Source organism: Salmo salar, chromosome 18 (assembly GCF_965601325.2).
Source record: "Salmo salar chromosome 18, fSalSal1, whole genome shotgun sequence".
NCBI lineage: Eukaryota > Metazoa > Chordata > Actinopteri > Salmoniformes > Salmonidae > Salmo > Salmo salar.
In genome coordinates, this window is record NC_138308.1 from 1,292,604 (window position 1) to 1,316,111 (window position 23,508).

Genomic DNA, 23,508 nt, shown 5'->3' on the forward strand with positions numbered 1-23,508 from the left:
TGTAGGGGTCAGGGTTACTACAGCAGTATGACTGTATGGTGTGTGATTGACAGGGTTACTACAGCAGTATGACTGTATGGTGTGTGATTGTAGGGGACAGGGTTACTACAGCAGTATGACTGTATGGTGTGTGATTGACAGGGTTACTACAGCAGTATGACTGTATGGTGTGTGATTGTAGGGGACAGGGTTACTACAGCAGTATGACTGTATGGTGTGTGATTGACAGGGTTACTACAGCAGTATGACTGTATGGTGTGTGATTGTAGGGGACAGGGTTACTACAGCAGTATGACTGTATGGTGTGTGATTGACAGGGTTACTACAGCAGTATGACTGTATGGTGTGTGATTGACAGGGTTACTACAGCAGTATGACTGTATGGTGTGTGATTGACAGGGTTACTACAGCAGTATGACTGTATGGTGTGTGATTGACAGGGTTACTACAGCAGTATGACTGTATGGTGTGTGATTGTAGGGGACAGGGTTACTACAGCAGTATGACTGTATGGTGTGTGATTGACAGGGTTACTACAGCAGTATGACTGTATGGTGTGTGATTGTAGCAGGGTTACTACAGCAGTATGACTGTATGGTGTGTGATTGACAGGGTTACTACAGCAGTATGACTGTATGGTGTGTGATTGTAGGGGACAGGGTTACTACAGCAGTATGACTGTATGGTGTGTGATTGACAGGGTTACTACAGCAGTATGACTGTATGGTGTGTGATTGACAGGGTTACTACAGCAGTATGACTGTATGGTGTGTGATTGACAGGGTTACTACAGCAGTATGACTGTATGGTGTGTGATTGACAGGGTTACTACAGCAGTATGACTGTATGGTGTGTGATTGTAGGGGACAGGGTTACTACAGCAGTATGACTGTATGGTGTGTGATTGACAGGGTTACTACAGCAGTATGACTGTATGGTGTGTGATTGTAGGGGACAGGGTTACTACAGCAGTATGACTGTATGGTGTGTGATTGACAGGGTTACTACAGCAGTATGACTGTATGGTGTGTGATTGACAGGGTTACTACAGCAGTATGACTGTATGGTGTGTGATTGACAGGGTTACTACAGCAGTATGACTGTATGGTGTGTGATTGACAGGGTTACTACAGCAGTATGACTGTATGGTGTGTGATTGACAGGGTTACTACAGCAGTATGACTGTATGGTGTGTGATTGTAGGGGACAGGGTTACTACAGCAGTATGACTGTATGGTGTGTGATTGACAGGGTTACTACAGCAGTATGACTGTATGGTGTGTGATTGTAGGGGACAGGGTTACTACAGCAGTATGACTGTATGGTGTGTGATTGACAGGGTTACTACAGCAGTATGACTGTATGGTGTGTGATTGACAGGGTTACTACAGCAGTATGACTGTATGGTGTGTGATTGACAGGGTTACTACAGCAGTATGACTGTATGGTGTGTGATTGACAGGGTTACTACAGCAGTATGACTGTATGGTGTGTGATTGACAGGGTTACTACAGCAGTATGACTGTATGGTGTGTGATTGACAGGGTTACTACAGCAGTATGACTGTATGGTGTGTGATTGTAGGGGACAGGGTTACTACAGCAGTATGACTGTATGGTGTGTGATTGACAGGGTTACTACAGCAGTATGACTGTATGGTGTGTGATTGACAGGGTTACTACAGCAGTATGACTGTATGGTGTGTGATTGACAGGGTTACTACAGCAGTATGACTGTATGGTGTGTGATTGACAGGGTTACTACAGCAGTATGACTGTATGGTGTGTGATTGACAGGGTTACTACAGCAGTATGACTGTATGGTGTGTGATTGTAGGGGACAGGGTTACTACAGCAGTATGACTGTATGGTGTGTGATTGACAGGGTTACTACAGCAGTATGACTGTATGGTGTGTGATTGACAGGGTTACTACAGCAGTATGACTGTATGGTGTGTGATTGTAGGGGACAGGGTTACTACAGCAGTATGACTGTATGGTGTGTGATTGACAGGGTTACTACAGCAGTATGACTGTATGGTGTGTGATTGACAGGGTTACTACAGCAGTATGACTGTATGGTGTGTGATTGTAGGGGACAGGGTTACTACAGCAGTATGACTGTATGGTGTGTGATTGACAGGGTTACTACAGCAGTATGACTGTATGGTGTGTGATTGACAGGGTTACTACAGCAGTATGACTGTATGGTGTGTGATTGTAGGGGACAGGGTTACTACAGCAGTATGACTGTATGGTGTGTGATTGACAGGGTTACTACAGCAGTATGACTGTATGGTGTGTGATTGACAGGGTTACTACAGCAGTATGACTGTATGGTGTGTGATTGACAGGGTTACTACAGCAGTATGACTGTATGGTGTGTGATTGACAGGGTTACTACAGCAGTATGACTGTATGGTGTGTGATTGTAGGGGACAGGGTTACTACAGCAGTATGACTGTATGGTGTGTGATTGACAGGGTTACTACAGCAGTATGACTGTATGGTGTGTGATTGACAGGGTTACTACAGCAGTATGACTGTATGGTGTGTGATTGTAGGGGACAGGGTTACTACAGCAGTATGACTGTATGGTGTGTGATTGACAGGGTTACTACAGCAGTATGACTGTATGGTGTGTGATTGACAGGGTTACTACAGCAGTATGACTGTATGGTGTGTGATTGACAGGGTTACTACAGCAGTATGACTGTATGGTGTGTGATTGACAGGGTTACTACAGCAGTATGACTGTATGGTGTGTGATTGACAGGGTTACTACAGCAGTATGACTGTATGGTGTGTGATTGACAGGGTTACTACAGCAGTATGACTGTATGGTGTGTGATTGACAGGGTTACTACAGCAGTATGACTGTATGGTGTGTGATTGACAGGGTTACTACAGCAGTATGACTGTATGGTGTGTGATTGACAGGGTTACTACAGCAGTATGACTGTATGGTGTGTGATTGACAGGGTTACTACAGCAGTATGACTGTATGGTGTGTGATTGACAGGGTTACTACAGCAGTATGACTGTATGGTGTGTGATTGACAGGGTTACTACAGCAGTATGACTGTATGGTGTGTGATTGACAGGGTTACTACAGCAGTATGACTGTATGGTGTGTGATTGACAGGGTTACTACAGCAGTATGACTGTATGGTGTGTGATTGACAGGGTTACTACAGCAGTATGACTGTATGGTGTGTGATTGACAGGGTTACTACAGCAGTATGACTGTATGGTGTGTGATTGTAGGGGACAGGGTTACTACAGCAGTATGACTGTATGGTGTGTGATTGACAGGGTTACTACAGCAGTATGACTGTATGGTGTGTGATTGACAGGGTTACTACAGCAGTATGACTGTATGGTGTGTGATTGACAGGGTTACTACAGCAGTATGACTGTATGGTGTGTGATTGACAGGGTTACTACAGCAGTATGACTGTATGGTGTGTGATTGACAGGGTTACTACAGCAGTATGACTGTATGGTGTGTGATTGACAGGGTTACTACAGCAGTATGACTGTATGGTGTGTGATTGTAGGGGACAGGGTTACTACAGCAGTATGACTGTATGGTGTGTGATTGACAGGGTTACTACAGCAGTATGACTGTATGGTGTGTGATTGACAGGGTTACTACAGCAGTATGACTGTATGGTGTGTGATTGACAGGGTTACTACAGCAGTATGACTGTATGGTGTGTGATTGACAGGGTTACTACAGCAGTATGACTGTATGGTGTGTGATTGACAGGGTTACTACAGCAGTATGACTGTATGGTGTGTGATTGTAGGGGACAGGGTTACTACAGCAGTATGACTGTATGGTGTGTGATTGACAGGGTTACTACAGCAGTATGACTGTATGGTGTGTGATTGACAGGGTTACTACAGCAGTATGACTGTATGGTGTGTGATTGACAGGGTTACTACAGCAGTATGACTGTATGGTGTGTGATTGACAGGGTTACTACAGCAGTATGACTGTATGGTGTGTGATTGACAGGGTTACTACAGCAGTATGACTGTATGGTGTGTGATTGACAGGGTTACTACAGCAGTATGACTGTATGGTGTGTGATTGACAGGGTTACTACAGCAGTATGACTGTATGGTGTGTGATTGACAGGGTTACTACAGCAGTATGACTGTATGGTGTGTGATTGACAGGGTTACTACAGCAGTATGACTGTATGGTGTGTGATTGACAGGGTTACTACAGCAGTATGACTGTATGGTGTGTGATTGTAGGGGACAGGGTTACTACAGCAGTATGACTGTATGGTGTGTGATTGACAGGGTTACTACAGCAGTATGACTGTATGGTGTGTGATTGACAGGGTTACTACAGCAGTATGACTGTATGGTGTGTGATTGACAGGGTTACTACAGCAGTATGACTGTATGGTGTGTGATTGACAGGGTTACTACAGCAGTATGACTGTATGGTGTGTGATTGACAGGGTTACTACAGCAGTATGACTGTATGGTGTGTGATTGACAGGGTTACTACAGCAGTATGACTGTATGGTGTGTGATTGACAGGGTTACTACAGCAGTATGACTGTATGGTGTGTGATTGACAGGGTTACTACAGCAGTATGACTGTATGGTGTGTGATTGACAGGGTTACTACAGCAGTATGACTGTATGGTGTGTGATTGACAGGGTTACTACAGCAGTATGACTGTATGGTGTGTGATTGACAGGGTTACTACAGCAGTATGACTGTATGGTGTGTGATTGACAGGGTTACTACAGCAGTATGACTGTATGGTGTGTGATTGACAGGGTTACTACAGCAGTATGACTGTATGGTGTGTGATTGACAGGGTTACTACAGCAGTATGACTGTATGGTGTGTGATTGTAGGGGACAGGGTTACTACAGCAGTATGACTGTATGGTGTGTGATTGACAGGGTTACTACAGCAGTATGACTGTATGGTGTGTGATTGACAGGGTTACTACAGCAGTATGACTGTATGGTGTGTGATTGTAGGGGACAGGGTTACTACAGCAGTATGACTGTATGGTGTGTGATTGACAGGGTTACTACAGCAGTATGACTGTATGGTGTGTGATTGACAGGGTTACTACAGCAGTATGACTGTATGGTGTGTGATTGTAGGGGACAGGGTTACTACAGCAGTATGACTGTATGGTGTGTGATTGACAGGGTTACTACAGCAGTATGACTGTATGGTGTGTGATTGACAGGGTTACTACAGCAGTATGACTGTATGGTGTGTGATTGACAGGGTTACTACAGCAGTATGACTGTATGGTGTGTGATTGACAGGGTTACTACAGCAGTATGACTGTATGGTGTGTGATTGTAGGGGACAGGGTTACTACAGCAGTATGACTGTATGGTGTGTGATTGACAGGGTTACTACAGCAGTATGACTGTATGGTGTGTGATTGACAGGGTTACTACAGCAGTATGACTGTATGGTGTGTGATTGTAGGGGACAGGGTTACTACAGCAGTATGACTGTATGGTGTGTGATTGACAGGGTTACTACAGCAGTATGACTGTATGGTGTGTGATTGACAGGGTTACTACAGCAGTATGACTGTATGGTGTGTGATTGACAGGGTTACTACAGCAGTATGACTGTATGGTGTGTGATTGACAGGGTTACTACAGCAGTATGACTGTATGGTGTGTGATTGACAGGGTTACTACAGCAGTATGACTGTATGGTGTGTGATTGACAGGGTTACTACAGCAGTATGACTGTATGGTGTGTGATTGACAGGGTTACTACAGCAGTATGACTGTATGGTGTGTGATTGACAGGGTTACTACAGCAGTATGACTGTATGGTGTGTGATTGACAGGGTTACTACAGCAGTATGACTGTATGGTGTGTGATTGACAGGGTTACTACAGCAGTATGACTGTATGGTGTGTGATTGACAGGGTTACTACAGCAGTATGACTGTATGGTGTGTGATTGACAGGGTTACTACAGCAGTATGACTGTATGGTGTGTGATTGACAGGGTTACTACAGCAGTATGACTGTATGGTGTGTGATTGTACAGGGTTACTACAGCAGTATGACTGTATGGTGTGTGATTGACAGGGTTACTACAGCAGTATGACTGTATGGTGTGTGATTGACAGGGTTACTACAGCAGTATGACTGTATGGTGTGTGATTGACAGGGTTACTACAGCAGTATGACTGTATGGTGTGTGATTGACAGGGTTACTACAGCAGTATGACTGTATGGTGTGTGATTGACAGGGTTACTACAGCAGTATGACTGTATGGTGTGTGATTGACAGGGTTACTACAGCAGTATGACTGTATGGTGTGTGATTGACAGGGTTACTACAGCAGTATGACTGTATGGTGTGTGATTGACAGGGTTACTACAGCAGTATGACTGTATGGTGTGTGATTGACAGGGTTACTACAGCAGTATGACTGTATGGTGTGTGATTGACAGGGTTACTACAGCAGTATGACTGTATGGTGTGTGATTGTAGGGGACAGGGTTACTACAGCAGTATGACTGTATGGTGTGTGATTGACAGGGTTACTACAGCAGTATGACTGTATGGTGTGTGATTGACAGGGTTACTACAGCAGTATGACTGTATGGTGTGTGATTGACAGGGTTACTACAGCAGTATGACTGTATGGTGTGTGATTGACAGGGTTACTACAGCAGTATGACTGTATGGTGTGTGATTGACAGGGTTACTACAGCAGTATGACTGTATGGTGTGTGATTGTAGGGGACAGGGTTACTACAGCAGTATGACTGTATGGTGTGTGATTGACAGGGTTACTACAGCAGTATGACTGTATGGTGTGTGATTGTAGGGGACAGGGTTACTACAGCAGTATGACTGTATGGTGTGTGATTGACAGGGTTACTACAGCAGTATGACTGTATGGTGTGTGATTGACAGGGTTACTACAGCAGTATGACTGTATGGTGTGTGATTGTAGGGGACAGGGTTACTACAGCAGTATGACTGTATGGTGTGTGATTGACAGGGTTACTACAGCAGTATGACTGTATGGTGTGTGATTGACAGGGTTACTACAGCAGTATGACTGTATGGTGTGTGATTGACAGGGTTACTACAGCAGTATGACTGTATGGTGTGTGATTGACAGGGTTACTACAGCAGTATGACTGTATGGTGTGTGATTGACAGGGTTACTACAGCAGTATGACTGTATGGTGTGTGATTGTAGGGGACAGGGTTACTACAGCAGTATGACTGTATGGTGTGTGATTGACAGGGTTACTACAGCAGTATGACTGTATGGTGTGTGATTGACAGGGTTACTACAGCAGTATGACTGTATGGTGTGTGATTGACAGGGTTACTACAGCAGTATGACTGTATGGTGTGTGATTGTAGGGGACAGGGTTACTACAGCAGTATGACTGTATGGTGTGTGATTGACAGGGTTACTACAGCAGTATGACTGTATGGTGTGTGATTGACAGGGTTACTACAGCAGTATGACTGTATGGTGTGTGATTGACAGGGTTACTACAGCAGTATGACTGTATGGTGTGTGATTGACAGGGTTACTACAGCAGTATGACTGTATGGTGTGTGATTGACAGGGTTACTACAGCAGTATGACTGTATGGTGTGTGATTGACAGGGTTACTACAGCAGTATGACTGTATGGTGTGTGATTGTAGGGGACAGGGTTACTACAGCAGTATGACTGTATGGTGTGTGATTGACAGGGTTACTACAGCAGTATGACTGTATGGTGTGTGATTGACAGGGTTACTACAGCAGTATGACTGTATGGTGTGTGATTGACAGGGTTACTACAGCAGTATGACTGTATGGTGTGTGATTGTAGGGGACAGGGTTACTACAGCAGTATGACTGTATGGTGTGTGATTGACAGGGTTACTACAGCAGTATGACTGTATGGTGTGTGATTGTAGCAGGGTTACTACAGCAGTATGACTGTATGGTGTGTGATTGACAGGGTTACTACAGCAGTATGACTGTATGGTGTGTGATTGACAGGGTTACTACAGCAGTATGACTGTATGGTGTGTGATTGACAGGGTTACTACAGCAGTATGACTGTATGGTGTGTGATTGACAGGGTTACTACAGCAGTATGACTGTATGGTGTGTGATTGACAGGGTTACTACAGCAGTATGACTGTATGGTGTGTGATTGTAGGGGACAGGGTTACTACAGCAGTATGACTGTATGGTGTGTGATTGACAGGGTTACTACAGCAGTATGACTGTATGGTGTGTGATTGACAGGGTTACTACAGCAGTATGACTGTATGGTGTGTGATTGACAGGGTTACTACAGCAGTATGACTGTATGGTGTGTGATTGACAGGGTTACTACAGCAGTATGACTGTATGGTGTGTGATTGACAGGGTTACTACAGCAGTATGACTGTATGGTGTGTGATTGTAGGGGACAGGGTTACTACAGCAGTATGACTGTATGGTGTGTGATTGACAGGGTTACTACAGCAGTATGACTGTATGGTGTGTGATTGACAGGGTTACTACAGCAGTATGACTGTATGGTGTGTGATTGTAGGGGACAGGGTTACTACAGCAGTATGACTGTATGGTGTGTGATTGACAGGGTTACTACAGCAGTATGACTGTATGGTGTGTGATTGACAGGGTTACTACAGCAGTATGACTGTATGGTGTGTGATTGACAGGGTTACTACAGCAGTATGACTGTATGGTGTGTGATTGACAGGGTTACTACAGCAGTATGACTGTATGGTGTGTGATTGACAGGGTTACTACAGCAGTATGACTGTATGGTGTGTGATTGTAGGGGACAGGGTTACTACAGCAGTATGACTGTATGGTGTGTGATTGACAGGGTTACTACAGCAGTATGACTGTATGGTGTGTGATTGACAGGGTTACTACAGCAGTATGACTGTATGGTGTGTGATTGTAGGGGACAGGGTTACTACAGCAGTATGACTGTATGGTGTGTGATTGACAGGGTTACTACAGCAGTATGACTGTATGGTGTGTGATTGACAGGGTTACTACAGCAGTATGACTGTATGGTGTGTGATTGACAGGGTTACTACAGCAGTATGACTGTATGGTGTGTGATTGTAGGGGACAGGGTTACTACAGCAGTATGACTGTATGGTGTGTGATTGACAGGGTTACTACAGCAGTATGACTGTATGGTGTGTGATTGACAGGGTTACTACAGCAGTATGACTGTATGGTGTGTGATTGACAGGGTTACTACAGCAGTATGACTGTATGGTGTGTGATTGACAGGGTTACTACAGCAGTATGACTGTATGGTGTGTGATTGTAGGGGACAGGGTTACTACAGCAGTATGACTGTATGGTGTGTGATTGACAGGGTTACTACAGCAGTATGACTGTATGGTGTGTGATTGACAGGGTTACTACAGCAGTATGACTGTATGGTGTGTGATTGACAGGGTTACTACAGCAGTATGACTGTATGGTGTGTGATTGACAGGGTTACTACAGCAGTATGACTGTATGGTGTGTGATTGACAGGGTTACTACAGCAGTATGACTGTATGGTGTGTGATTGTAGGGGACAGGGTTACTACAGCAGTATGACTGTATGGTGTGTGATTGACAGGGTTACTACAGCAGTATGACTGTATGGTGTGTGATTGACAGGGTTACTACAGCAGTATGACTGTATGGTGTGTGATTGACAGGGTTACTACAGCAGTATGACTGTATGGTGTGTGATTGACAGGGTTACTACAGCAGTATGACTGTATGGTGTGTGATTGACAGGGTTACTACAGCAGTATGACTGTATGGTGTGTGATTGTAGGGGACAGGGTTACTACAGCAGTATGACTGTATGGTGTGTGATTGACAGGGTTACTACAGCAGTATGACTGTATGGTGTGTGATTGACAGGGTTACTACAGCAGTATGACTGTATGGTGTGTGATTGACAGGGTTACTACAGCAGTATGACTGTATGGTGTGTGATTGACAGGGTTACTACAGCAGTATGACTGTATGGTGTGTGATTGACAGGGTTACTACAGCAGTATGACTGTATGGTGTGTGATTGACAGGGTTACTACAGCAGTATGACTGTATGGTGTGTGATTGACAGGGTTACTACAGCAGTATGACTGTATGGTGTGTGATTGACAGGGTTACTACAGCAGTATGACTGTATGGTGTGTGATTGACAGGGTTACTACAGCAGTATGACTGTATGGTGTGTGATTGACAGGGTTACTACAGCAGTATGACTGTATGGTGTGTGATTGACAGGGTTACTACAGCAGTATGACTGTATGGTGTGTGATTGACAGGGTTACTACAGCAGTATGACTGTATGGTGTGTGATTGACAGGGTTACTACAGCAGTATGACTGTATGGTGTGTGATTGACAGGGTTACTACAGCAGTATGACTGTATGGTGTGTGATTGTAGGGGACAGGGTTACTACAGCAGTATGACTGTATGGTGTGTGATTGACAGGGTTACTACAGCAGTATGACTGTATGGTGTGTGATTGACAGGGTTACTACAGCAGTATGACTGTATGGTGTGTGATTGACAGGGTTACTACAGCAGTATGACTGTATGGTGTGTGATTGACAGGGTTACTACAGCAGTATGACTGTATGGTGTGTGATTGTAGGGGACAGGGTTACTACAGCAGTATGACTGTATGGTGTGTGATTGACAGGGTTACTACAGCAGTATGACTGTATGGTGTGTGATTGACAGGGTTACTACAGCAGTATGACTGTATGGTGTGTGATTGACAGGGTTACTACAGCAGTATGACTGTATGGTGTGTGATTGACAGGGTTACTACAGCAGTATGACTGTATGGTGTGTGATTGACAGGGTTACTACAGCAGTATGACTGTATGGTGTGTGATTGACAGGGTTACTACAGCAGTATGACTGTATGGTGTGTGATTGTAGGGGACAGGGTTACTACAGCAGTATGACTGTATGGTGTGTGATTGACAGGGTTACTACAGCAGTATGACTGTATGGTGTGTGATTGTAGGGGACAGGGTTACTACAGCAGTATGACTGTATGGTGTGTGATTGACAGGGTTACTACAGCAGTATGACTGTATGGTGTGTGATTGTAGGGGACAGGGTTACTACAGCAGTATGACTGTATGGTGTGTGATTGACAGGGTTACTACAGCAGTATGACTGTATGGTGTGTGATTGTAGGGGACAGGGTTACTACAGCAGTATGACTGTATGGTGTGTGATTGACAGGGTTACTACAGCAGTATGACTGTATGGTGTGTGATTGACAGGGTTACTACAGCAGTATGACTGTATGGTGTGTGATTGACAGGGTTACTACAGCAGTATGACTGTATGGTGTGTGATTGACAGGGTTACTACAGCAGTATGACTGTATGGTGTGTGATTGACAGGGTTACTACAGCAGTATGACTGTATGGTGTGTGATGTGGGGACAGGGTTACTACAGCAGTATGACTGTATGGTGTGTGATTGACAGGGTTACTACAGCAGTATGACTGTATGGTGTGTGATTGACAGGGTTACTACAGCAGTATGACTGTATGGTGTGTGATTGTAGGGGACAGGGTTACTACAGCAGTATGACTGTATGGTGTGTGATTGACAGGGTTACTACAGCAGTATGACTGTATGGTGTGTGATTGACAGGGTTACTACAGCAGTATGACTGTATGGTGTGTGATTGACAGGGTTACTACAGCAGTATGACTGTATGGTGTGTGATTGACAGGGTTACTACAGCAGTATGACTGTATGGTGTGTGATTGTAGGGGACAGGGTTACTACAGCAGTATGACTGTATGGTGTGTGATTGACAGGGTTACTACAGCAGTATGACTGTATGGTGTGTGATTGACAGGGTTACTACAGCAGTATGACTGTATGGTGTGTGATTGACAGGGTTACTACAGCAGTATGACTGTATGGTGTGTGATTGACAGGGTTACTACAGCAGTATGACTGTATGGTGTGTGATTGACAGGGTTACTACAGCAGTATGACTGTATGGTGTGTGATTGTAGGGGACAGGGTTACTACAGCAGTATGACTGTATGGTGTGTGATTGACAGGGTTACTACAGCAGTATGACTGTATGGTGTGTGATTGACAGGGTTACTACAGCAGTATGACTGTATGGTGTGTGATTGACAGGGTTACTACAGCAGTATGACTGTATGGTGTGTGATTGACAGGGTTACTACAGCAGTATGACTGTATGGTGTGTGATTGACAGGGTTACTACAGCAGTATGACTGTATGGTGTGTGATTGTAGGGGACAGGGTTACTACAGCAGTATGACTGTATGGTGTGTGATTGACAGGGTTACTACAGCAGTATGACTGTATGGTGTGTGATTGTAGGGGTTACTACAGCAGTATGACTGTATGGTGTGTGATTGACAGGGTTACTACAGCAGTATGACTCACTGCTTTCTGGAGCTCTGCGTCTGCTCTCTTCAGCGCCTCTGAAACAGAAGGATATAGTCTTTACAACACAGGGACACATTGGGATTTCAAACATACTGCGGTCACTCTGCTCTACAGGGCAGTAGTGTAGGGATTAGGGTACATACTGCGGTCACTCTGTTCTACAGGGCAGTAGTGTAGGGGTTAGGGTGTAGGGTACATACTGCGGTCACTCTGTTCTACAGGGCAGTAGTGTAGGGGTTAGGGTGTAGGGTACATACTGCGGTCACTCTGTTCTACAGGGCAGTAGTGTAGGGGTTAGGGTGTAGGGTACATACTGCGGTCACTCTGTTCTACAGGGCAGTAGTGTAGGGGTTAGGGTGTAGGGTACATACTGCGGTCACTCTGTTCTACATAGCAGTAGTGTAGGGGTTAGGGTGTAGGGCACATACTGCGGTCACTCTGTTCTACAGGGCAGTAGTGTAGGGGTTAGGGTGTAGGGTACATACTGCGGTCACTCTGTTCTACAGGGCAGTAGTGTAGGGGTTAGGGTGTAGGGTACATACTGCGGTCACTCTGTTCTACAGGGCAGTAGTGTAGGGGTTAGGGTGTAGGGTACATACTGCGGTCACTCTGTTCTACGAGGGCAGTAGTGTAGGGGTTAGGGTGTAGGGTACATACTGCGGTCACTCTGTTCTACAGGGCAGTAGTGTAGGGGTTAGGGTGTAGGGCACATACTGCGGTCACTCTGTTCTACAGGGCAGTAGTGTAGGGGTTAGGGTGTAGGGCACATACTGCGGTCACTCTGTTCTACAGGGCAGTAGTGTAGGGGTTAGGGTGTAGGGTACATACTGCGGTCACTCTGTTCTACAGGGCAGTAGTGTAGGGGTTAGGGTGTAGGGCACATACTGCGGTCACTCTGTTCTACAGGGCAGTAGTGTAGGGGTTAGGGTGTAGGGTACATACTGCGGTCACTCTGTTCTACAGGGCAGTAGTGTAGGGGTTAGGGTGTAGGGTACATACTGCGGTCACTCTGTTCTACAGGGCAGTAGTGTAGGGGTTAGGGTGTAGGGTACATACTGCGGTCACTCTGTTCTACAGGGCAGTAGTGTAGGGGTTAGGGTGTAGGGTACATACTGCGGTCACTCTGTTCTACAGGGCAGTAGTGTAGGGGTTAGGGTGTAGGGTACATACTGCGGTCACTCTGTTCTACAGGGCAGTAGTGTAGGGGTTAGGGTGTAGGGTACATACTGCGGTCACTCTGTTCTACAGGGCAGTAGTGTAGGGGTTAGGGTGTAGGGTACATACTGCGGTCACTCTGTTCTACAGGGCAGTAGTGTAGGGGTTAGGGTGTAGGGTACATACTGCGGTCACTCTGTTCTACAGGGCAGTAGTGTAGGGGTTAGGGTGTAGGGTACATACTGCGGTCACTCTGTTCTACAGGGCAGTAGTGTAGGGGTTAGGGTGTAGGGCACATACTGCGGTCACTCTGTTCTACAGGGCAGTAGTGTAGGGGTTAGGGTGTAGGGTACATACTGCGGTCACTCTGTTCTACAGGGCAGTAGTGTAGGGGTTAGGGTGTAGGGTACATACTGCGGTCACTCTGTTCTACAGGGCAGTAGTGTAGGGGTTAGGGTGTAGGGTACATACTGCGGTCACTCTGTTCTACAGGGCAGTAGTGTAGGGGTTAGGGTGTAGGGTACATACTGCGGTCACTCTGTTCTACAGGGCAGTAGTGTAGGGGTTAGGGTGTAGGGTACATACTGCGGTCACTCTGTTCTACAGGGCAGTAGTGTAGGGGTTAGGGTGTAGGGTACATACTGCGGTCACTCTGTTCTACAGGGCAGTAGTGTAGGGGTTAGGGTGTAGGGTACATACTGCGGTCACTCTGTTCTACAGGGCAGTAGTGTAGGGGTTAGGGTGTAGGGTACATACTGCGGTCACTCTGTTCTACAGGGCAGTAGTGTAGGGGTTAGGGTGTAGGGTACATACTGCGGTCACTCTGTTCTACAGGGCAGTAGTGTAGGGGTTAGGGTGTAGGGTACATACTGCGGTCACTCTGTTCTACAGGGCAGTAGTGTAGGGGTTAGGGTGTAGGGTACATACTGCGGTCACTCTGTTCTACAGGGCAGTAGTGTAGGGGTTAGGGTGTAGGGTACATACTGCGGTCACTCTGTTCTACAGGGCAGTAGTGTAGGGGTTAGGGTGTAGGGTACATACTGCGGTCACTCTGTTCTACATAGCAGTAGTGTAGGGGTTAGGGTGTAGGGCACATACTGCGGTCACTCTGTTCTACAGGGCAGTAGTGTAGGGGTTAGGGTGTAGGGCACATACTGCGGTCACTCTGTTCTACAGGGCAGTAGTGTAGGGGTTAGGGTGTAGGGCACATACTGCGGTCACTCTGTTCTACAGGGCAGTAGTGTAGGGGTTAGGGTGTAGGGTACATACTGCGGTCACTCTGTTCTACAGGGCAGTAGTGTAGGGGTTAGGGTGTAGGGCACATACTGCGGTCACTCTGTTCTACAGGGCAGTAGTGTAGGGGTTAGGGTGTAGGGTACATACTGCGGTCACTCTGTTCTACAGGGCAGTAGTGTAGGGGTTAGGGTGTAGGGTACATACTGCGGTCACTCTGTTCTACAGGGCAGTAGTGTAGGGGTTAGGGTGTAGGGTACATACTGCGGTCACTCTGTTCTACAGGGCAGTAGTGTAGGGGTTAGGGTGTAGGGTACATACTGCGGTCACTCTGTTCTATGAGGCGTTGGCAGTACTCGAAACTCTTCTCTCTCAGACGTTCTTTAGGAGGAAGGAGTCTGCTGGAGGACGAGGTGGCTGAAACCATGGAAACCACAGAGCCGTCCACCTCCGACCTGTCGTCTGGGGCAACAGAGAGGTCAAGGGTTAAAGGTCAGGGACGGACTGACCAGTTAAAGCGACACACTGTAAAATGAGCTTAACACCGTGAAACAAATCCATGACATGTTTACATGCAAATAGTTGATTTGAAGAGACAGGTAGGATGTCTCTCCATCTAATAGACAGTCAGCCAGCCAGACAGACAGGTAGGCTGAAGGTCTGAGCCATCTAATAGACAGTCAGCCAGACAGTAGTCAGTCAGCCAGCCAGACAGGTAGGATGAAGGTCTGAGCCATCAATAGACAGTCAGCCAGCCAGACAGACAGGTAGGATGTCTCTCCATCTAATAGACAGTCAGTCAGCCAGACAGACAGGTAGGCTGAAGGTCTGAGCCATCTAATAGACAGTCAGCCAGCCAGACAGACAGGTAGGCTGAAGGTCTGAGCCATCTAATAGACAGTCAGCCAGCCAGACAGACAGGTAGGCTGAAGGTCTGAGCCATCTAATAGACAGTCAGCCAGCCAGACAGACAGGTAGGCTGAAGGTCTGAGCCATCTAATAGACAGTCAGCCAGCCAGACAGTAGACAGTCAGCCAGCCAGACAGACAGGTAGGCTGAAGGTCTGAGCATCTAATAGACAGTCAGCAGCCAGACAGACAGGTAGGCTGAAGGTCTGAGCCATCTAATAGACAGTCAGCCAGCCAGACAGTAGCAGTCAGCACAAAGAGTCAGCAGCCAGACAGACAGGTAGGCTGAAGGTCTGAGCTATCTAATAGACAGTCAGCCAGCCAGACAGTAGTCAGTCAGCCAGCCAGACAGGTAGGCTGAAGGTCTGAGCCTCTAATAGACAGTCAGCAGCCAGCAGACAGGTAGGCTGAAGGTCTGAGCCATCTAATAGACAGTCAGCCAGCCAGACAGTAGTCAGTCAGCCAGCAGCAGACAGGTAGGCTGAAGTCGAGCCACAGACAGTCAGCAGCCGACAGACAGTCAGCCAGCCAGACAGTAGTAAGGTCTGAGCCATCTAATAGACAGTCAGCCAGCCAGACAGACAGGTAGGCTGAAGGTCTGAGCCATCTAATAGACAGTCAGCCAGCCAGACAGAGTCAGTCAGCCAGCCAGACAGTAGTCAGCAGCCAGACAGACAGGTAGGCTGAAGGTCTGAGCCATCTAAAGACAGTCAGCCAGCCAGACAGTAGTCAGTCAGCTCAGACCAGACAGGTAGGCTGAAGGTCTGAGCCATCTAATAGACAGTCAGCCAGCCAGACAGTAGTCAGTCAGCCAGCCAGACAGTAGTCAGCCAGCCAGACAGACAGGTAGGCTGAAGGTCTGAGCCATCTAATAGACAGTCAGCCAGCCAGACAGACAGGTAGGCTGAAGGTCTGAGCCATCTAATAGACAGTCAGCCAGCAGCAGTAGCAGTCAGCCCAGACAGTCAGCCAGCCAGCAGACAGGTAGGCTGAAGGTCTGAGCCATCTAATAGACAGTCAGCCAGCCAGACAGACAGGTAGGCTGAAGGTCTGAGCCATCTAATAGACAGTCAGCCAGCCAGACAGTAGTCAGTCAGCCAGCCAGACAGACAGGTAGGCTGAAGGTCTGAGCCATCTAATAGACAGTCAGCCAGCCAGACAGACAGGTAGGCTGAAGGTCTGAGCCATCTAATAGACAGTCAGCCAGCCAGACAGACAGGTAGGCTGAAGGTCTGAGCCATCTAATAGACAGTCAGCAGCCAGCCAGACAGACAGGTAGGCTGAAGGTCTGAGCCATCTAATAGACAGTCAGTCAGCCAGACAGACAGGTAGGCTGAAGGTCTGAGCCATCTAATAGACAGTCAGCCAGCCAGACAGTCAGTCAGTCAGCCAGACAGACAGGTAGGCTGAAGGTCTGAGCCATCTAATAGACAGTCAGCCAGCCAGACAGACAGGTAGGCTGAAGGTCTGAGCCATCTAATAGACAGTCAGCCAGCCAGACAGACAGGTAGGCTGAAGGTCTGAGCCATCTAATAGACAGTCAGCCAGCCAGACAGTAGTCAGTCAGCCAGCCAGACAGGTAGGCTGAAGGTCTGAGCCATCTAATAGACAGTCAGCCAGCCAGACAGTAGTCAGTCAGCCAGCCAGACAGGTAGGCTGAAGGTCTGAGCCATCTAATAGACAGTCAGCCAGCCAGTAGTCAGCCAGCCAGCCAGCTAGACAGTAGTCAGCCAGTAGTCAGCCAGCCAGCCAGACAGTATACAGTCAGCCAGCCAGCCAGCCAGCCAGCTAGACAGTAGTCAGCCAGTAGTCAGCCAGACAGTATACAGCCAGCCAGTAGTCAGCCAGCCAGCCAGCCAGCCAGACAGTATACAGCCAGCCAGCCAGCCAGCCAGCATACAGCCAGCCAGCCAGCCAGCCAGTATACAGCCAGCCAGCCAGCCAGCCAGCCAGTAGTCAGCCAGCCAGTAGTCAGCCAGCCAGCCAGTAGTCAGCCAGCACAGTCAGCCAGTCTGCCAATCAGTCAGCCAATCAGTACAGTCAGCCAGCCAGCCAGTCAGTCAGCTAGACAGCCAGTCAGTCAGCTAGACAGCCAGTCAGCTAGCCAGCCAGTCAGCCAGCTCAGCTAGCCAGCCAGTCAGCCAGTCAGCTAGCCAGCCAGTCAGCCAGCCAGCCAGTCAGCTAGACAGTCAGCTCAGCCAGTCAGCTAGCCAGCCAGTCAGTCAGCTAGCCAGTCAGTCAGCTCAGCTAGCCAGTCAGCCAGTCAGCTAGCCAGCCAGTCAGCCAGTCAGCTAGCCAGCCAGTCAGCCAGTCAGCTAGCCAGCCAGTCAGCTAGACAGCCAGTCAGCTAGCCAGCCAATCAGTCAGCTAGCCAGTCAGCTAGCCAGCCAGTCAGCTCAGTCAGCTCAGCCAGTCAGCTAGCCAGCCAGCCAGTCAGCCAGTCAGCTGCAGTCAGCTAGCCAGCCAGTCAGTCAGCTAGACAGCCAGCCAGTCAGCTAGCCAGCCAGTCATAGCTAGCCAGCCAGTCAGCTAGCTCAGCCAGTCAGCTATCTAGCCAGCCAGTCAGCTATCAGTCAGCCAGTCAGCTAGCCAGCTCAGTCAGCTAGTCAGCTAGCCAGCCAGCCAGCTCAGTCAGCTAGCCAGCTAGTCAGCTAGCCAGTCAGCCAGCCAGTCAGCTAGCCAGCCAGTCAGCCAGTCAGCTAGCCAGTCAGCTAGTCAGCCAGCCAGTCAGTCAGCTAGCCAGTCAGCCAGCCAGCCAGCTCAGTCAGCTAGCCAGCTAGCTCAGCTAGCCAGTCAGTCAGCTAGCCAGTCAGCCAGCCAGTCAGTCAGCTAGCCAGCCAGTCAGCTAGCCAGCTAGTCAGCTAGCCAGTCAGCCAGTCAGTCAGCTAGCCAGTCAGCCAGCCAGTCAGTCAGCTAGCCAGCCAGTCAGCTAGCCAGCCAGCTCAGCTAGCCAGCCAGCCAGCCAGTCAGCCAGCTAGCCTAGCCAGTCAGCCAGCCAGTCAGCTAGCCAGTCAGTCAGCCAGTCAGCCAGTCAGCCAACCCCCCCCCCACCTGCGTCTGTGCTGCTGTTGCCGTCCGTTACGTTGTGGTATGTGATCAGCCAATGGCGTAGCAGAGAGAAACTGTAGAGGTTCATCCATTGGTCATCTGAGAAGGCTTGGCTGACACACAGCACCGTGAAGAAATCCCCACACACACAGCCATCCAGCTCCACCACTGGCCCCGGCTACACACACACACACACACAGAGAAAAACACACACACACAGAGAGAATACACACACACACACAGAGAGAGAATACACACACACACACACACACACACACACACACACACACACACACAGAGAGAATACACACACACACACAGAGAGAGAATACACACACACACACACACACACAACACACACACACACACAGAGAGAATACACACACACACACACACAGAGAGAATACACACACACACACACACACACAGAGAGAGAATACACACACACACACAGAGAGAGAATACACACACACACACAGAGACAGAACACACACACACACACACAGAGAGAATACACACACACACACACAGAGAGAGAGAGAGCACACACACACACACACACCGTTTAGAAAATACATTCAGAACGTCCACACGTTTCAATTACAGTTGTGCATGTAAATATAATGCAGTGATTTGATTGGTTAATTAATTAATTAAAATGTCACCTGACGTATTCGAGGGCCAGTGAAAAACCCTCCTGACGAAGCCACACCTCCCTGCTGAACGCTGGCGTAGCGCAGCCAATCAACAAGCCTCTTACTGAGCAGGGTCACATGATCTACACACACACACACACACACATTACAGTAGTTAGTATATTCAGATAGCTAGGTGGACAACCACATATTACAGTAGTTAGTATATTCAGATAGCTAGGACAACCACATATTACAGTAGTTAGTATATTCAGATAGCTAGGTGGACAACCACATATTACAGTAGTTAGTATATTCAGATAGCTAGGTGGACAACCACATATTACAGTAGTTAGTATATTCAGATAGCTAGGTGGACAACCACATATTACAGTAGTTAGTATATTCAGATAGCTAGGTGGACAACCACATATTACAGTAGTTAGTATATTCAGATAGCTAGGTGGACAACCACATATTACAGTAGTTAGTATATTCAGATAGCTAGGTGGACAACCACATATTACAGTAGTTAGTATATTCAGATAGCTAGGTGGGACAACCACATATTACAGTAGTTAGTATATTCAGATAGCTAGGTGGGACAACCACATATTACAGTAGTTAGTATATTCAGATAGCTAGGTGGGACAACCACATATTACAGTAGTTAGTATATTCAGATAGCTAGGTGGACAACCACATATTACAGTAGTTAGTATATTCAGATAGCTAGGTGGGACAACCACATATTACAGTAGTTAGTATATTCAGATAGCTAGGTGGGACAACCACATATTACAGTAGTTAGTATATTCAGATAGCTAGGTGGGACAACCACATATTACAGTAGTTAGTATATTCAGATAGCTAGGTGGGACAACCACATATTACAGTAGTTAGTATATTCAGATAGCTAGGTGGGACAACCACATATTACAGTAGTTAGTATATTCAGATAGCTAGGTGGGACAACCACATATTACAGTAGTTAGTATATTCAGATAGCTAGGTGGACAACCACATATTACAGTAGTTAGTATATTCAGATAGCTAGGTGGACAACCACATATTACAGTAGTTAGTATATTCAGATAGCTAGGTGGACAACCACATATTACAGTAGTTAGTATATTCAGATAGCTAGGTGGGACAACCACATATTACAGTAGTTAGTATATTCAGATAGCTAGGTGGGACAACCACATATTACAGTAGTTAGTATATTCAGATAGCTAGGTGGGACAACCACATATTACAGTAGTTAGTATATTCAGATAGCTAGGTGGACAACCACATATTACAGTAGTTAGTATATTCAGATAGCTAGGTGGGACAACCACATATTACAGTAGTTAGTATATTCAGATAGCTAGGTGGGACAACCACATATTACAGTAGTTAGTATATTCAGATAGCTAGGTGGGACAACCACATATTACAGTAGTTAGTATATTCAGATAGCTAGGTGGACAACCACATATTACAGTAGTTAGTATATTCAGATAGCTAGGTGGGACAACCACATATTACAGTAGTTAGTATATTCAGATAGCTAGGTGGACAACCACATATTACAGTAGTTAGTATATTCAGATAGCTAGGTGGACAACCACATATTACAGTAGTTAGTATATTCAGATAGCTAGGTGGACAACCACATATTACAGTAGTTAGTATATTCAGATAGCTAGGTGGACAACCACATATTACAGTAGTTAGTATATTCAGATAGCTAGGTGGGACAACCACATATTACAGTAGTTAGTATATTCAGATAGCTAGGTGGGACAACCACATATTACAGTAGTTAGTATATTCAGATAGCTAGGTGGGACAACCACATATTACAGTAGTTAGTATATTCAGATAGCTAGGTGGGACAACCACATATTACAGTAGTTAGTATATTCAGATAGCTAGGTGGGACAACCACATATTACAGTAGTTAGTATATTCAGATAGCTAGGTGGGACAACCACATATTACAGTAGTTAGTATATTCAGATAGCTAGGTGGACAACCACATATTACAGTAGTTAGTATATTCAGATAGCTAGGTGGGACAACCACATATTACAGTAGTTAGTATATTCAGATAGCTAGGTGGGACAACCACATATTACAGTAGTTAGTATATTCAGATAGCTAGGTGGGACAACCACATATTACAGTAGTTAGTATATTCAGATAGCTAGGTGGGACAACCACATATTACAGTAGTTAGTATATTCAGATAGCTAGGTGGGACAACCACATATTACAGTAGTTAGTATATTCAGATAGCTAGGTGGGACAACCACATATTACAGTAGTTAGTATATTCAGATAGCTAGGTGGGACAACCACATATTACAGTAGTTAGTATATTCAGATAGCTAGGTGGACAACCACATATTACAGTAGTTAGTATATTCAGATAGCTAGGTGGGACAACCACATATTACAGTAGTTAGTATATTCAGATAGCTAGGTGGGACAACCACATATTACAGTAGTTAGTATATTCAGATAGCTAGGTGGGACAACCACATATTACAGTAGTTAGTATATTCAGATAGCTAGGTGGGACAACCACATATTACAGTAGTTAGTATATTCAGATAGCTAGGTGGGACAACCACATATTACAGTAGTTAGTATATTCAGATAGCTAGGTGGGACAACCACATATTACAGTAGTTAGTATATTCAGATAGCTAGGTGGGACAACCACATATTACAGTAGTTAGTATATTCAGATAGCTAGGTGGACAACCACATATTACAGTAGTTAGTATATTCAGATAGCTAGGTGGGACAACCACATATTACAGTAGTTAGTATATTCAGATAGCTAGGTGGACAACCACATATTACAGTAGTTAGTATATTCAGATAGCTAGGTGGGACAACCACATATTACAGTAGTTAGTATATTCAGATAGCTAGGTGGACAACCACATATTACAGTAGTTAGTATATTCAGATAGCTAGGTGGGACAACCACATATTACAGTAGTTAGTATATTCAGATAGCTAGGTGGGACAACCACATATTACAGTAGTTAGTATATTCAGATAGCTAGGTGGACAACCACATATTACAGTAGTTAGTATATTCAGATAGCTAGGTGGGACAACCACATATTACAGTAGTTAGTATATTCAGATAGCTAGGTGGACAACCACATATTACAGTAGTTAGTATATTCAGATAGCTAGGTGGGACAACCACATATTACAGTAGTTAGTATATTCAGATAGCTAGGTGGACAACCACATATTACAGTAGTTAGTATATTCAGATAGCTAGGTGGACAACCACATATTACAGTAGTTAGTATATTCAGATAGCTAGGTGGGACAACCACATATTACAGTAGTTAGTATATTCAGATAGCTAGGTGGGACAACCACATATTACAGTAGTTAGTATATTCAGATAGCTAGGTGGGACAACCACATATTACAGTAGTTAGTATATTCAGATAGCTAGGTGGGACAACCACATATTACAGTAGTTAGTATATTCAGATAGCTAGGTGGACAACCACATATTACAGTAGTTAGTATATTCAGATAGCTAGGTGGACAACCACATATTACAGTAGTTAGTATATTCAGATAGCTAGGTGGGACAACCACATATTACAGTAGTTAGTATATTCAGATAGCTAGGTGGACAACCACATATTACAGTAGTTAGTATATTCAGATAGCTAGGTGGACAACCACATATTACAGTAGTTAGTATATTCAGATAGCTAGGTGGGACAACCACATATTACAGTAGTTAGTATATTCAGATAGCTAGGTGGGACAACCACATATTACAGTAGTTAGTATATTCAGATAGCTAGGTGGACAACCACATATTACAGTAGTTAGTATATTCAGATAGCTAGGTGGGACAACCACATATTACAGTAGTTAGTATATTCAGATAGCTAGGTGGACAACCACATATTACAGTAGTTAGTATATTCAGATAGCTAGGTGGACAACCACATATTACAGTAGTTAGTATATTCAGATAGCTAGGTGGGACAAC

At 45.9% G+C, this 23,508-nt stretch overlaps 1 protein-coding gene across 1 annotated transcript in view; it reads right to left on the bottom strand.

The window, feature by feature from the left end:
• ap5z1 (adaptor related protein complex 5 subunit zeta 1) overlaps window positions 1–23,508 on the bottom strand; it is an 88,031-nt gene that overhangs the window by 42,804 nt on the left and 21,719 nt on the right. Inside the window, 4 exon segments of the mRNA NM_001173809.1 lie at window positions 12,494–12,531; window positions 15,206–15,346; window positions 18,844–19,018; window positions 19,506–19,618. Of these exon segments, the coding sequence (NP_001167280.1) occupies window positions 12,494–12,531; window positions 15,206–15,346; window positions 18,844–19,018; window positions 19,506–19,618 (467 nt within the window).